This window comes from Pseudocercospora fijiensis, assembly GCF_000340215.1.
Source record: "Pseudocercospora fijiensis CIRAD86 unplaced genomic scaffold MYCFIscaffold_5, whole genome shotgun sequence".
NCBI classification, from domain to species: Eukaryota; Fungi; Ascomycota; class Dothideomycetes; order Mycosphaerellales; family Mycosphaerellaceae; genus Pseudocercospora; species Pseudocercospora fijiensis.
This window is the reverse complement of record NW_006921536.1, coordinates 4,450,629-4,467,894: the sequence shown is the minus strand read 5'-3', so window position 1 is coordinate 4,467,894 and position 17,266 is coordinate 4,450,629. Positions and strand designations below refer to the sequence as shown.

At 43.7% G+C, this 17,266-nt stretch overlaps 1 protein-coding gene across 1 annotated transcript; it reads right to left on the bottom strand.

Annotated features, from left to right (window-relative positions):
- Positions 1–639: 639 nt before the first annotated feature.
- Positions 640–2,356, bottom strand: MYCFIDRAFT_59503 (uncharacterized protein; the record flags this gene model as incomplete). The annotated part of the gene is made up of 4 exons (XM_007928895.1): positions 640–828; positions 877–1,839; positions 1,898–2,094; positions 2,158–2,356. The coding sequence occupies 4 exons, from the start codon at positions 2,354–2,356 to the stop codon at positions 715–717; spliced, it is 1,473 nt and encodes a 490-aa protein (XP_007927086.1). The 3' UTR covers positions 640–714.
- Between the last annotated feature and the right edge of the window lie 14,910 nt (positions 2,357–17,266).

Below are 17,266 nucleotides of genomic sequence, written 5' to 3'. Positions count from 1 at the left end.
GCTAGGCAACCGCGAAGCTCCTAGATGCTGCTGTGCGGAGGTCTTGGAGCCTCTCGAGCCGACTCATAGCCTGATGGAGAGTGAACAATCCCATCAGTCTCTACGCGATCCGCAGCTCAGCGTCCAGAGCAAGGTGATGTTGAAGCCAACGAAGCGATTCTTATTCAATCAATGCCCCAGTAGGAGACCGAGGGGGAGTTGTAGAGCGCGAAGCTTCTCGTTACACTCAAGGAACTGTGACCAGGCAGGACACTCGCTCGATCCTTTGAGTATTGCCTTCTACGCAGTTGAACCTCAAAATCACTTTCCATGCATCACTTCTATCGGCAAGAGCGACCAGAAGCACAGAGTTGGAGGGAAGACAATTAGCACTTCTCCTGTCCTCTTCCAAAGATCAGTGAAGCTGCGCAGAATGGAATGAAATGGATAGCATGTGTCTCGCAAAGCTATCACGTCTCTTTTGGCAAGGAACTCAGCCGTCTACTTGGCGTAATGCCTTTGGTGAGTTGTTGGGGTCCTGAACTCTGACGAAATGCCAGGGTGGAGGGTGGATGGTCTCGTGGTTGCGGAAAGCTCACAAGATGAAAGCAACAGCCATATCAACGCCGCTTTTCGTGCGCTTCATTCTTCGTTCCTTTTCCTACCATACGATTCCATTCGGAGGGTATCTCTGATAAGCAACGCCGAATGCAAAATCATTCATGTCTTCATACCTCATGTCCGCGAGTACATAACCAAGTTCATGTTCGATTGCATATGAATGTTGTGAGAGACGCTGTCAATGCCCCTCATGGGATCTGTCATCACGAAGTCGAAATGTCGCATAATCTATCCTCGTCAGTGGTCGCGTGGAGATGACATTAAAAGGACACGTACCTCGAAGATGGACTTGTGCAACTCCATGGTAGCGATATGCTTGCCCAAGCACTGGAATCGACCAGTCCCAAATATCACGTCAACCGTCCGGAAACGTTTGGCATTGAGTGCCTCGTCCTTCTCGAGAAATCGCTCCGGCCGGAAAATGTGAGCGTCCTCGCCAAAGATGTCCTTCTTGCGGCAGACAGCATCATCGCAGATTGCGACGCCCGTGCCTTCGGGGAAGAAGATACCTCCAACCTCCTCGCCACCCGGTGGTGCCGTCTTCTCCTTCAGGCCGAACAAGGGGGGAAACAAGCGCAGAGCCTCTTGAATCACAGCCTTCAGGTACGGCAGCTTCTGGGCAGCAGCATACTTGATCACCGAGCCAGTGGGAGCTTGACTTGAAGCGGCATCGACTTCGTGTCTGAGCTTGCAGTAGACTCGTGGACTGCCGGCAAGGAGAAAGATGCATGACCGAAGCGCAGTCGTCGTGGAGTCCGAGCCAGCAATGATTTGCAAGAAGGATTCAGCCTCGCACTGAAGCTGAGGAAGACCCTGCTCTACGAAAGATCCCAGCATGTCTTTCTTCACCTTGGCGTCCGGACCAAATCTTTCCGCCACTGCTTTTCTGGCAAAGGCGAGGGCCGGCCCCAGACCAGTCTTGTCGGTCAGCTTGGGCGCCGCAAGTGCTTGGACCCAATCTAACGAGAGCAGCCACCTGATCGGGCTATGATTTGCTGTCAAGCCGAGGATGAGCATGAAATCACGCGAGGTCTTGTTGTATTCCCAGAGATCCTCGTCGGCGGCCATGAAGCCGAAAGGTCTGCCAAACGCGAGCGTACTGAGCACATCCAGCGTGAAGTACCTTGCCACCGAGGCGAAATCGACCGAAGTGCCTTCATGTTTGCGGAGCAACTCGATGAGATCTCCTATGCGGGCCTCCATGTCAGGCTCGAGGCTTGCAATGTCTCGTCCATTGTACTGCAAGGCGTCAGTGTCACCGATTCGCCATCGCCGAGGCTTTCCGGATTGTCCTCACTGCGCCCGCCTCCTTTGATTTCAGCTCGGCGTGCAACTTCTCATCACGAGCGGAAAACACACTGTCCCTCCGCGGATCCATGCGCATGGCATCATACCAGCCCGATCTTGTCCACTTTGACGCGGGAGCATTCATGCGCATGATCAGATCCGCATCATCGGTGACAACGAGGTCATGGCCAATACGAGCCGGGGATCCTACACGCGCGTCAGTCGAGCCGTCTCCCATCTTTTCGGGCGTGAGCTGCATGTACTACCTACCATATTGCTCGAGAGCTGCCACCTGCGACCTGGGAAGCTGGCCTGCACACTCCTTCCAGAACAGCCAGAAGCGAGAGAAGCTCGCGAGCGGCGGCCCTTTGAATTGACTGAGGCGTCGGTAGCTGATGATGGCACCGATGAAGTAGTACGAGAAGAAGAGCACAGCAGCAGGAATCAAGAGGCCCGACGCGGAGCCCATGCTGTCGGTATCACTCTGGTTTCTCTGACTTCAAACGACACCCCACCAACCCAATGATCAGGGCGAGAAATATTCTAGGCGACCCTGGCTGCGGAACCATTCACTCGGTGCCTGCTTTGATATCAAGTTTCCGGCCCGACAACTTCTTGCCTGGCAGTGCAATCACCTGTGATGAGGAAGACATCCTGGAAGCGCTGTGCAAGCAGCGAGCGGGAGATAGAATGCTGCCAACGCGCTAGGATTGATTGAATCCGCTTGGCGATGCGGCACGGAACTCTCGCTATTCTATGCAACGTCCTGCCAGGATAGGATGGGCCGTTGAGTTCCTCCCGCCTAAAGCAAATCGGTTTCGGTCTACGTAAAGCGGCCGAGCGAAGGGCTCTCGTACGCGCTAAGCTTAAGAAGCGGAAGTCTAATAAGTATAGGCTATTAGATTATACCTAGTATTATCGGAGGGTTTATAGCTTAAATTATATATACTAGATACTAGTACTTAAGGAGTCTATAACCGGTATTATTACTATTCGTATATTTAAGAAGTACTAGCGAGTACTAAGAAGCGATTATAGTAGTAACGAGATAGCTACTTACGGCGTAACTTGCCGTACCTTAGAGCTACTTAAGCGGATTAATAAGCGGCTTAGTCGTACGACTCGGCGTAAGGCTACTAGACCTAAGCTAATTAAATAGGCTACTAAATAGGCCGCTAGATAGGCTGCTATTAACTAGTAGGAAGCGATAAGATAGGCTAAGTATTAGGGCTAAAGAGGCTATACGTAATTAGTATATAGCTAGACCGAGTAAAGCTAGGGTCTTAGTACCTTAGGTAGGGCTTAGCGCTTAGCGTTAGGTTAACTAGCCTACCTTCCTCCTTCTCCTCCTAGATCTCTATTAAATACTATACTAACCTACTACTATCCTATCTACCTACTAATATAATCCTTCTTATATAGTATTCGATCTACCCTTTAAGGATACTAGTAGCTAGATAGTCCTTATTTTAAGCTTTTAGCGGTATAGCTACAAAAACTATCGATTTAACTATATTACGCCTAAAGAACGGGACCTATACGTACTATTCTACTAAAATAACCGTACTAATTATTAATTAAGGCCTTCTATACGGCCTATTATACTAAGTTAACTATACTAGGCCGATACCTACTAATTCCGCTATATCCGTACTATAGGGGCCTACGATACATTATTAGTACTACCCCTTATTATAATAGCCGGCTTATTACAAAGCAATAACAATCGCGGTACCGCTAGTAGCGCTAGTAATAACAATACTAGTAGTATAGTGCCTACTAAAGAGCCTACTAGAGGGCCTACTAAAGAACCTATAGTTCTAGGTAATAATCTAGAATTGCCTATTAACGACATTCTTAATAATATTGTTAATCGACGATATAGCTAACTAGCCTTTAGCCCCTAGCTAATAGCGAGACTTTAAGAAGCTACTTAGAACAGACTTACTACCTTACGTTAAGAACAATAGCTAAAGGATAATCTCCTCGAAATTTACCGCCTATAGGAAGCCCTAGTAACTAATACTAAGCCGATAGCAATTCCTTCCTTACTATTAGTCTAAAAGAAGGATGCTAAACTTAAGGACTATACTATATTTAATAGCTCTAGTTAAAAGCAATATAACGACTATATTTGTAACTATAAGCTTAATTAGCGAAACGCACTAAGGGCCCTTCTAGACGACTATTCGTTAGTCGTCTATGCTATATAGTATATTAATAGAGACCTAGAGCGTACCTAGGACGACTATTTTAACTCCCTTAATAATTAGACCGCTATTTAGTAGTAGGACTATAAGACTATTATGCTAAACACCCTTAGCAACCCTATATTACGATAGTAATATATATAGGATTAATACCTACGTACTAAACAAAAGGCCGACTAATCTTCTCGATCCTTCGAGGCCTATTTAAGGACCCTTAAGGACGATTTGCTAGCTAAGACCGACCCTATCTAGATCTCCGAAATATGCCCTAAACTAAGATAGGAACTAGTCCTTAAATTAGACCGCTGCCGTATATTTAAACAGGCTAATCTAATACGTATTTAATTTATAGTTGAAGTAGAAATAGCCGAACGAGCTATTTAGCTTTAGTAACAGCTAGAATCGAGGATCCGACTAGCTAGTACTAACTACGGCAACTATAGTACCCGCGGAGGAAACTAAGGTTCCTACTAAAACAATAATACTAATAATAGGAATAGTAACAATAACCGTAGAAGAAGCCGTAGCCGGCAGCTATATAGAGGAGGCTAGGATAGGGGCTATAGAAGGGGCTCGTATCCCTATAGTACTAACCGCTCTACTAATAGTAACAATAGCTACGGTAATGTTCTAACCGGATTAAAGTGCTTTAACTATAATAGCACTAGCTATCTTCTAGGCTAATATAACAAACCTAAGGACTAGGCCTGTATTAACCGTACTTCCGCTAAGTATAGAAGGCACCTTTTAGTAGCTAACGCTATCCCTATAGGCTAACCTTCTAATTAATCGAAAAAAGAATAAGCGCTGCACTAACTATTAGCCTTATACGGCGTAAAACTATCGACATTATACTAGCTATTATACGCACCTGCCTTATATAAGACACCTAGGGCACTAACTATAAAAGCAGTATTATACTAGACCTAGGCAACTTAGTTAGTACCCTTATTAGCTATCGCCTAGCTAAACAATTAGACCTTCGACAACTAAATAGGACTAATATACTAATCCTTGCTTAGTTTAATAACGCTCGGCACTTAACCTATAGGGCCTACTATATTCCTATAGTTCTAAAAGACGACCTCGGCAATAAGCGCTTATTAGACTTTACTACCTACGTAGTAGATATAGATAACCTTCTATCCGATATTATTATTAGTAACCCTGTCCTTAAGCACTACGTAGTAACTATAGACTATTAGAGGCTATACGTAATTAGTATATAACTAGCTCGAGTAAAGCTAGGGTCTTAGTGCCTTAGGTAGGGCTTAGCGCTTAGCGTTAGGCTAACTTAGACCCCGCAGTAGTTCGGTTTCCGAACTACTAAACGTATATAGTTTGGTTTCTTAGCGGCGAACTAGCTCCCTAGTTCCGGTTTAGTTTTTTCGAACTATATAGATTCCTAGTTTAAACTAGAGACTATATTAGTTTTACTATAAGGACACTCTTATTCGACTGCCGGCTACGATTGCCGGCTATAATAGTAACTATGTTATATTTACTACGCTCTTTTGCCGTTGCTAGGGCGTAGTTGCCGTTGCTAGGGCGTAGTTTTACTACAAGGATACTCTTATTCGACTACCGGCTACGACTACCGGCTATAATAGTTACTAGGTTATATTTAATACGCTCTATTGCCGTTGCTAGGGCGTAGTTGCCGTTGCTAGGCCGTAGTTGCCGTTGCTAGGGCGTAGTTACCGTAGTTGCGAAAGCTTACCTATATAACGTTACATAGGCGGCAACAATTAGGGCTTCGCGATATTCTTATATCTTTTAAATTCTTCCTCTATACCTATACCGACAATAACTACTATACGCTACGCCCCTACCTCTTTTCCTTATAATAGTAAGAGAGAAGCGCGCCGCGCGCTAAATAGAAGATAGAACTAAAGACCGCGAGTTTATTTTGCCTAAGCGTCTAACTAAAAAGCGTAAGACTAAAAAGGAGTACTCTACGAAAAAGAATTCCATACGAGACCGCGAGAGAAAGGAGAAGATAGATAAGGATAAAAGAGCTAAGGATAAGAGAAGAAAGGCGTAGAATAAGGCATTCTATCGATAGCTAGCGCCTATAGAAAAAAGTAAAGGTTAGAATAAGAAGACAAGCTAAGAGAAGGCTAAGAGGAGGAAAGAATTGCGGCTAGTTTTCGAGCGTAAAGTTCTAGTAGCGTAAGTTAATCTAGCTAGCGGCCGTAGCCGGTAGCCGTAGCCGGTAGCTATAGCCGGTATATTTTTCTTTAAGACGTTAACTAATAGCATTTAGACCTATAGCCGCTACCTCTATCGATACGACCGATAGTAACGGAGATATTTAGATAGCCGAGAACAATAATTGCGAGCGAAGCTCGCCTTATATAACAAGCTCTACTATAGTCGCTAATCCCCTATCCTGTTACGCGTAACCGCTAAGCTAACCCCGGATTTTAGAAATCCCGCAACCTAATTAGCTAGATTCTACAAGGTAGAGACCTCGAAGCCTTAGGCTATACTTTTACGTTACTTCCTCTAACGCGCGATAATAATAACACTGCGCCTACTACCTACTATCTATATAATGCGACAACGTTACGAGGATGCGCCAATTCCCCCCCCTTTACTAATAGATTCGCTAAGTATACTATCGCGACCTCCGCAAACCTCTATAGACCTTAGTAAACTATACCCTTAGCGAAATGCACCCTTAGCAAAATATACCCTTAGAATAGCGACCTCCGGTAGCAAAACAATTAGAGAATAATTAAGCAGATAAAGACAGTCTACTCGACTAGCATTATTACTACTACCTGTAATATATAGTACCGACTAAGGCCTAAAAAAAAGATAGACCGGAAGTAAAACTATAGACGGGCAGTACCTAGAATCGCTCTTACGGACACGAGATAGACCTCGAGCTTCTAACTCTTTAAGACACGTTACAAATCGACTAAGTAAATATAACTACTAGACTTCGACCTTATACACTTTATAAGTGAAGTGCCGCTATAGAAAATTAGCCGGACTGATTTTAGTAACAATTAACGGCTGCCTAACCGAGACTATTAGCGGTCGCTTCTACTAGATTATTAGGCCTAGCAACCTCGGAAAAAGAGCTAATAAATTAGCCCGGAACCCTACGGCTACGACTACGCCCTAAGCTAATTAGGGGAAGTCCGAGTAGACCGCACGTAGTAGGAATAGTTCTTATTACTAAGGGAATAGGATAAGACCTCGAGACACTATAACTAAGCGTAGAGGATTACTACAACTCCTATACCTAGTTGTAGCTAGGTGTACGCATTGTTATTAGTCGAAGGCTGTAACTTATAGTACTATTATATAGCCTTATTGCTACTGCCTACGGTAATAGCTTAGTTAGAAGGAAAGCGTAAGCAGATAGGTAAGGTTTAGATACTATAGTAATTAAGTGTTTAATTCCCCGGACTAGAAGTTACAATACTAATATTAAGTTAGTATCGATAGTGTGCCTACGAATCGCTATCTTTCTATCTCGGACCTTCTGAATTTATCTATCCTAGTTAAGCCGATTAGGCGCATTTCTAGTAAAAGCACGCTAGCAAAAGTAATTAATACGATAACGACGCCGGCCTTAGGCTACCCCTATATACCTTTTGCTAAGCTAGAAGACCGGGCACGCCTATTAGTAGGAGAACAGTATCGCAGCTTTTAGCAGATAATAACCTCCCCGATATACCCTTTGCTAAGTTATCGCTAAGTTAGCCTACGAACACCGATGCGAAGACTAAAGCGGTAGGTAGGGGAGGGGGGGGGGTTAGGAGGCGTGCCGACTATCTCCCCTACTCTAAGCGATAACGTAAGCAAAGTAATAAGGGTACTAAAGCGGTAGGCATAGGGGGTTTAGGAGGCGTGCCGACTATCCCCTCTGCCCTAAGCGACAACGTAAGCAAAGTAATAAGGGTACTAAAGCAGTAGGTATAGGGGGTTTAGGAGGCGTGCCGACTATCCCCCCTACCCTAAGCGATAACGTAAGCAAAGTAATAAGGGTACTAAAGCGGTAGGTACGGGGGGTTTAGGAGGCGTACCGACTATCCCCTCTACCCTAAGCGACAACGTTAGCAAAGGCATATAGAATCTAAATAGCGCTTATATAGAACGATTATCCTGCCCCGGTTATATTATTGCTATATACAAACGCGTAGATGCCGGTAACCGACGGGACTGTATATATAAAAGTAGGTATATTCACTTTTATACCTACGGTAGGCCCCGTTCTTGCGTTACTTCGCTACTTCCGCTTGTGTTCTTACGTCGCTTCCGCTTCTCCTTTTCCTTCTCCTTCTCCTTTGCCTTCCCTTAAACAAATACTACCTGTTCCTAATACGCCTCGAGCTATATACTAACGATTTAATATATCCCCGATCGTCTTCCTTATAGTAATAGCGCTAGGAGACAATAACATACCTACCTCGTACTAGCCTTAAGCGAACCTACTACTAAGCTAAGCGCGCCCTCTAAGCTAGGCGCGCCCTCTTAGCAGTATAGCGCCCTTTCCGCTAAATATACCGCCTATTCCGGCGCCCCTTCCTACTAATATGCCGCCGCCGCTACTGCCTTCCTAGCAGCCTCTATAGCCCTTTCCGACAAACCGTAAGTAGCTACCTACTTAGCGATACGACTACTGCTTTACCGACAAGGATACTATTTAGTATATAGGTATTAAGAAGAAGAATAGACCGCCGGTTAATCGGTATATAGAGTGTCGAGGATATAGTATATAAGTTATATATAGATAGTAGCAGATTACTAAGATTAATAAGCGTACGGCAAGCACCGCTACCTTGCTAGAGCCTTCCCTATTACGAGCTCCTAGGACGATTCTACCGGCTTCTAGGCTTTCTATCGCTTAGAGCGTGCGACTATATTATCTACTTAGCTAACCTTCGCCCGATACTTAAGCTCGTTAGTAGGTATAGATAGTAGCTATACGTTAGGCTAGGCACGATGCTCGCTAAATACTAGGACCGTATATATAGCAAGCCGTAGGAGCAACTGCTTCTATAACTCCGTAGAGTAGTAGCACTATCTAGACACTTTAGACTCCTACGTAGCGTATTCGATCTTAGCAAATCGATAGTAAGCCTTAGTTCTAGTATATTAAATACTCGCATCCGCGACCCTAGGAAGATTAGGGAGGAGAAATCGAGGACTAGTGCGTCTATTACGATCTAATAATAGTCGATAAAGACCTCCGCACTAAGAACAAGTAGTGTATCTTTAAGAACTATAATAGTAACTACTAGAGCTTCCTTCGACCCGCTAGTCTAGAACTGCTTAACTGTTGTTATACTTATTAGCCTAAATTTAATACTAGCTCTAGCTTTTACGCAACTCCCGGCGGCCCTACTAGCCCTACTAGTAGTATAGGCAGTGCTAGTAATGCTATAGGTACTACTAGTAGCTTTTAGAGCAACGCTGCCCCTTTGCCGTCTATACCGACTTAGTAACTATCGACAAGCTCGTACTAGTAGGATACTTAGGAGAACGTTTCTACTCTACTTAGTAGTTCTTCTCAACTAAGCTCTTAGTAATAGACCCTAGGTTCTTTATAAGTAGCCTCTAAATCGTATATACTACGTCGTACTATCTCCCTCTACGTACGAGTCTGCCTTAACCGTAGAGCCCGTTTCCTCGCTTACGAAGAGCTAGCATTAGTCGATGTAGATTAGCAGTAGGCTATACCGGCTCTTAATGCATTTAATAAATCCTTGCTCGCTAAGTTCTATAATACAATCGACGACGATAGCCTAGATATATATCCGCGATGCTATAAGACGTAGTTTAGCATAAATCTTACTAAGAATAACGGTATCTATAGTCGTTGCGTTAATCGCGACTACGTAAGCAAGATGTAGCCTAGGGACCCCTTTCTATTTAGTAATGCTAACAATATAGACCTAGGTCGCGTACTAGAAGAACTCTCCGGTCTGTTAACGGCTAAAGAACTACTTATTGCTCGCGTCTACGTATAGATGTCGGTCTTCTATATTCGAGGACAATAGTAGAAATATCGTAGTTATATTTGCAACTTTCTTAAAGATATAATTACGGTATACTATAAGCTACTACGAATACTATAGGAGCTAGATCTAGTTGTCCTGCGACTACGTTAGAAACCCTAGCTGTCTCCTCTACTAGATAAAGAAGGCGATATAAACGAATAAGAATAGAGCAACGATTAAGAGCGGAAGCGACGTTAATTCTATAAAGATTTCCGTATACGACGTAGAAAGGTTCTTAGCGCCCTTAACTAGCTTAAGTAATGTAACCCGTACTATAGAGAGATTCTAATCGATAAAGATGCTCTTAATTAGCTGCCTAAAGACGATTCTATCGAGAACGCGCTTAAATCCGCCGAATACGATAAGTAATAGCCGACTATAAAAGATTATCCGCTATACTAGCTAGATAGCGTCTAAGCAGGTATATAGGCTAGAGGCATTATTATTGCTAATGCACCGCCTCGAGCCCCTTAGTTTACGTGCTCTAGATATAGCTTTCCTCGTAGTGTATAGTAGCGGTCGTACTACGATTTAAATCTCCTACCTAACTAGCAGATTTGGCATAAGTGTATATAGTGCGTATACGGCATTGTCGACCTTAACTACGAAGTAGAACTAAAGTAGTGTATTACTAGTAATTACGAGACTACTCGTAATTAGTTTTCCTACTCTATACTCGGACTTCTACTGCCTATTAATTAGTACAATCCCGCTCTCTGCAATAAGGCTAAATGTGTTACTTATATCTAGATACCTGTCCCTCCTATAGCTCGTGCTTAGCTAACTCCGCTGCCCTATATACCTATACCGCTACTATCTGCATTTAATCCTAGCTTCGATGTAGGTCCTACTTAAGGCGCTAGCGAGCCCGATATAGACGAAGACCTTAGACACGATTACGCCGCTATACCGAATCTCTATCTATAGTATCGCGTACTTAGTTAATTATAGGATCGCCTCCGTCGACGCCGCACTAGCAAGAGCGTTGCTAGTCCCTTAGATAACCCTCTACCTATTGTCCCTTAGTAACCGCCCTAGCTCTCTTATATTACGCAACTAGACTACGACAAGATCCCTATTAATAAACTCGATCGGTCTTACCCGTTAATAGCTATAGCATTCCCTACATTGCTACTATAAGGTAAGGGCGACCTAAACTAACCCCGCCCTCGTAGTATTATATTTAATTAGGCAATCGAGCATTATATACGGTATAAGGATAGTCGCTTTGCTAGTTATAAGCGCTAGCTATACTTTGTCTTTAATAAGGGGATGTGTTACTATATACTAAAAGCTACTACGTTCTTCTCTAATAAGTACTAGAAAGATAGTATAGAGGTTACTATAGAGACTATTAAGGCCGCTTTAGCCGTAGACAGTAGAGACAAAGAGGCATAGCGCCTCGTTAACTCTATCGTTCGTATTAGCGGGCAGATTCGTAGTACTCGTCTATATTAGAATAGTCGTCGTATTAACCTTAAGACCTACGTTCGTATACTCGGCAAGCCGGACCTATTCTGTACTATAAGCGCTACGGACCTACAATAGGACTCGCTAGCGCGCTTAATGCCCGGATACGAGCGGTAGAAGCGACTCGGTCCTTACGAGCGTATTAAGATAGTACGAGAAAATCTACGTAAGCATCCTTATATTGCTAATACCTACGTTGCTCGTCGCTTTAGATACCTTCTCGAAAAGGTTCTAAAACTAAAGTTTAATGTCGTAGATTATTAGTATCGATATAAGTAGCAGAACCGTAGGAGCTGTTATATCTACTTCTTCTTATAGTGCGACCTTCCTAAGCCTAGTATCGATACTACGGAAGCTCGAGAAGCCTTCGCTCGGTAATAGGGTATATATATTACCGCACTAAATCCTAAGCTAGGTAGAGATCTCGGACAGGGCGCTACTATTTAGGCTAATACTAATAAGCTTAAAAACAACTAGTCCGACCTTACCGATATTATTAATCGAGTCTAGAGATATATATATAACGACTATTGCTAGGCAAAGCGCAAAGACGACTTAGACGGAGAGCTATACTACCGCTTCTATTTCCCTCGCAAGTATCGTACCGAAGCGGATATTAATTATAAGTATAACAATCGCTACCTAGGATTTACTATAGCCTGCAATAATTCCTTCCTTAATTACTTCAATCGACTTATATTAATAGCTTAGCGTACAAATTGCGACATTACCCCCTATACTACTCTCTATACTATTATATAGTACATCCTAAAATACTATAGTAAGACCGAAGTTAAAAGCCGCTCGTACGATAACATTATAAAGGGTTTGCTACCCCTAATTAACTAGGATAAGCTACTCCTATCTATAGTTGCAAAGCTCCTAAATACCTTAATTATAGAGCGAGATTGGCCTGCGTAGGAAGTAGCTTACCTCAACCTTTATATCCCTCTATAAAAGGGAAGCCGAACGGTTATTATATTAGATTATCGACCGTAGGCTAAGCAAACCGGACTAGTTAATGTTTAGGTTAACGAGGACGAGGATAATAACGTTGTTTAAGGCGGCGATGAGGCAGATACTAAAGACAATAATTCTACTAGGCGTATATCTAGTAGGACTATAATTTAGAAGTACCTTGCGCGTCCGGAAGCAGCTAAGGATATGTCTCTATTCGATTATATTACGACTTAGAACCTTTAGGCTAAGACTGTACTACGACGTCTTACTAACGTTAACAGAGATACTCGGCTTATTAACTACTTTCCTCGCTATTCCGACGATCTAGCTAAGCTAGGGTATATCCACTATTAACGTATAAAGATCTGGAACTACTACCCGTTCCGTTAGCTACCGTAATGTTCTTAGGAGACGCCGTATCACTTCCCGGATAAGCCTAACCTCGAATTCTATATATAGGAGGCGGCTCTGCGCTATTATCGAGAGAATTATACTTACCCTTACGACTACTTATAGGACATTAATCGTAGGAATAACGATAACTTTATTAATCTATAGGTATAGGATCTAGGTAAGGCCGCTAACTTTAACGCTCTCTATAGACCTTTACTAAACCCTAGTATACGTAACGAAGACCTAAACAATCTTAGTAATCGAGAGCTAGATAGGGCCGCCTATTAAGAGACACGCATTAGCAAATATCTTAATAAGCATCCTAATATTTACGATACTACCTAGGACTAGTAGTAGCGATAGAAGCTTGCGTATAGTATAGTTAACCTCGATGTTTAGTTATAGTTAACCTTACAATTCGACAAGCTTAATCGCTACTAGCGCTAGGCATTTAAGGAGGTTATTAATTACTTTAGGAGTGTCCTAGCTAGAGACAATCCGCCTTAGCTGCTTTTAAACGTCGATAGCGTAGGCGGAACCGGTAAGTCCTTCTTAATTAAGATAATCTGTATACGTCTACAATCGGATACTAAAGTAGCTAACTACCTAGGGAACCTAGTTATTCGTCTAGCCCCTATAGGTACCGCCGCTACTAATATCGATAGTTCTACGCTCTATTCTGCCTTTAAGTTGCCTATTCGCATCGGCAAGGACGGTATAACAGACCTAGCAGGTATACGACTTACTCGTATAGAGAATCTCTTACGCCCTATACGATATATTATCGTCGACGAGAAGTCTATAGTTAGCTAAACCTTGCTTTAGATGCTTAATTAGCGGCTTCGATAATGCCTTAACTACGATATTGTATTCGGAGGGATTAATATTATTATCTTCGGCGATTTCTGCTAATTAATACCCGTATTCTAAAAGCTATTGTTTTATACGATATCTGTTACGGGTAAGTAACGCGTACGCAGATGCTAGATATAAGACTTAATAGGTTCGATAAAGAGCTAAGTCTATCTACGTGAATCCGAATAGTTTTGTACGGTGCGCTAAGCGCTAAGTAGTAGGTTAGAGTCGCGTAGGCCGAATGCCTAAGGCTAGCGCTTTCTACCTAGGGCGTAGCCCTTTACATTACCCCCGTCCTCCTCCCCTTCCTTAGCGGGGACAGAAAGCCCTCCGTAGTTTCTATCGCTATTACTTTATCCGTTAGATCTGCACTTATCTAAGCTTCTCTAGAGTAACGCGCTCGTAGTTTCCTCCTTTGCGATCGGGGTTTCCGCTACTTTCCGGTCGGGGTTGCCGTATCCTAGGCTTTAAGGGCTGTAACTTTCTTCGCGACTACTAAACCGCGCTCTTTTACCTGTTTACCCCTTCTTAAAACGCGCCTTACTTATACTCGCGCCTTCCGTTGCTTTCGCGACCTTTACTTCCGTATCGCTTTCTATAAGTATTAATATTTCCCTCTTCTTCTTCTTCTTCCTCTTTTCTTTATATACACCTCTACTACTACTACTACTACTATTACTAATACCGCAAGTCCCTCCCCTTCCTCCTCGGTTCCCTTCGTAAAATTAACTTGTCCTAGATAGCTCGTTAAATTCACTGCGTTAGCTACTGTAACTCCGGCGAAGACTGCGCCGACTAATCTGTAAGGTTTCTATCCGATTTGTCGCGGGGTCCGCTAACCTTTCTTAAGCCCGCTAGCTCGAGGGCTTGCGCTAATTGCGCTCGTAAGAGAATTGCCTACGCCCTACTATAAGTTATCGCGATTCCCGTATTAAATCTCTCGCTAACTATTTAGTCCTTAAATAGCCTACGTAGCCTACGCTAGCTATACCCGCGCGACCCGCGCTAATATCGCCGAGAAGTACTCCGAGCTTCTTAAGGTTCTTAAGGCCTAGAAAGCCCTTAAGTCTCTCTAGCCGTAGAGGTTATTGTCTAGGTAAGACTCTCCGTTCCCCGCGATAAAACCCTCGCTAACTATTTGTTTTAGCGCTGTCGCCTCGGAAGTAACAAATACCGTCGCTAATATCGTAGCTTAATAGACTTAGACGTAAGTTCCTCGCTGCCCTTCGACTTTCTCTCGCTAACCTCTCTTTTTTAGTAGCGTTCCGACCGCCCTCCGTCTTAGTAACAATCGTCTAGGTCCGCTAGAGGAGTAAAGGTTTCCGTAGGTTTTCTAGGGGTTTCTAGGTAGTTTCGGATGTAATATTATTTTTTTTTTGTAGTCCTAAGGTAACCTTCTAATTTCGGGCGGAGACCCGATACTTACTTATAAATACCTAAATAAAATTCTTCCTAGCTCTAAATTATACTTCCCTTCTCTAGTGTTCTAGTAATTCCAAGTCTAATAAGTTAGTAAGAAAATCCAAACTCTAGAAGTTAGCAAAAGTCCCTAGAATCTATAAACCCGTTATTCCGCGGAAAAACTCTAGGTTACCGCGTTATTTCTTCCGTTTTCCTCTCTTCTCCTAATCTCCTAGAGGCCCGTCGTTCTCCTCGATTTGTCTATATTTCGCCTCGAAGTCGTCTAGCGCGGAGGTATCCGCGATATAGTCTAGGGGTTCCTACGTAGGTTTATAGTACCCGCTCTATTTTACGAGTGCTTCTCGCCCTCGGCCCCGCTTCTTTTTTCGGGCGTATAGGATTTCTTCGACCTGCTACTCTTTATACGTCTCGATTAAGATAGGGTCCGGCTATTCGTCGTCGGTTACCTACCCTAGGAGGGGGTCCCGGCTCGTAAGTCTTAGAAGGTCGGTATAGAATACCGGATAAATGTTGCTAGGTATCCCCGAGAGTTATACTAAGATAGGCGACAACACCTCTTCTACCGTATACTTAGCGTACTTCGAGTCGAGGCTCTTCTTTAGTCTACCGGTCTAGTAATTCCTTAGGTCGAGCTAGACCTTGTCGCCGATACGATATACCGGCGCTAGAGTTCTAGTCTTGTTCGCGCTGTCCTCTTGTTTCTATACGGCTTCCGCTATCTGTACTTAGTATAGATCTAAGATCTACTTAATCTTATTTACGAACTCCTCCGCCCGTTTCGCCGCAGTTAGCCGTCTATCGATAGCTAGGTCCTCCTCTAACGCAACGGGGGAGGTAGATTCGTAACCGTAAGTCGCGAAGAAAGAGCTTATTCCTAACCCCGCTTAGTGTCTCCCGTTAAACGCTAGTTCTACCGTAAGAAGCTATTAGTTCTAATCGGACTGTATCTAGTTAATATAGTTCCGTAGGTAAGCCTATACGTCTTAGTTTACGCGCTCCGGACCTCCGTCGGTTTGTAGATAGTAGGCGGAGCTTAACCTCTACTTTACGCCGAGTAGTCGATATATCTCTCTTTAGAAAGTGCTCGTCTAATTCGTACCTCTATCGCTAGTAATAGTACGAGGAAGTCCGTAATGCCTAACCTAGTATTTTAGGAACAAAACCGCGTATTCCTCTACTTTTATAGAGGGAGTACCGATAAGGGCGATCTATTTACTTAGGCGGTCTTTAATTACCTATAGATACCGGTTCCTATCTAACTCCGGTAGGTTAGTTATAAAGTCTATCGAGATTTCCTAGAAGAAACGGTCGGGTACCGGTAGGGGTTTTAGGAGGCCGTGTTTGTATTCCCTCTATACCTTATTGCGTCTACAATAGTTGCAGTTCCGTAGGAATTGCCGTACCTGCTTCGACTATAGCGGCTAGTAAAAGTCGCGACCTAGTATAGAAGTAGTAGAATCCCGGCCGGGATAGCCGTAGAGCGGCGAGTCGTAGATCGACTAGATAATCTTCGTACGTAGTATATCCTGCTATAGTTCCTCGGCCCCTATATCTTTATATTCGGTTTCCGTCGTCGCTAGGGCTCCTAGAACCTAGAGCTTGCCGCGGTAGCGAAGGAACCCCTTAGGGTCTATTATATAATCCCCGATCTGAATTTTTACTTTGATTTCCGGTTGTAATATTCTGCCTCCCTTACGGATTTTTCGTACTACCGTCTAGTATACCGTATCTTTCTCGACAATGCTCTTCTATATATCGTTTATCTCTAGGTCCTAGAATAGTTTAGCGCTTTCCGGCGAAGGCTACGCGGGCTCCGTTTCGTTCGCGAGTAGGGATAACGGGCTCGCCTTCGTTATACGCGGGAAGCTACGGATAGTAGTACTAGAAATCTAGACGTTTTCCGGCTAGTTTAGAGAAAGGTCTAGCTCTAAGAATCTCCGGAACCTCGAAAGCTTATCGTCTTAGCCTAACGTATCTTATTCCCTCCTCGATAGGGTATCTAGTAGGATAGCTTCGATTCCCGGCCGGTAGACTAGGGTAAACTAGTGC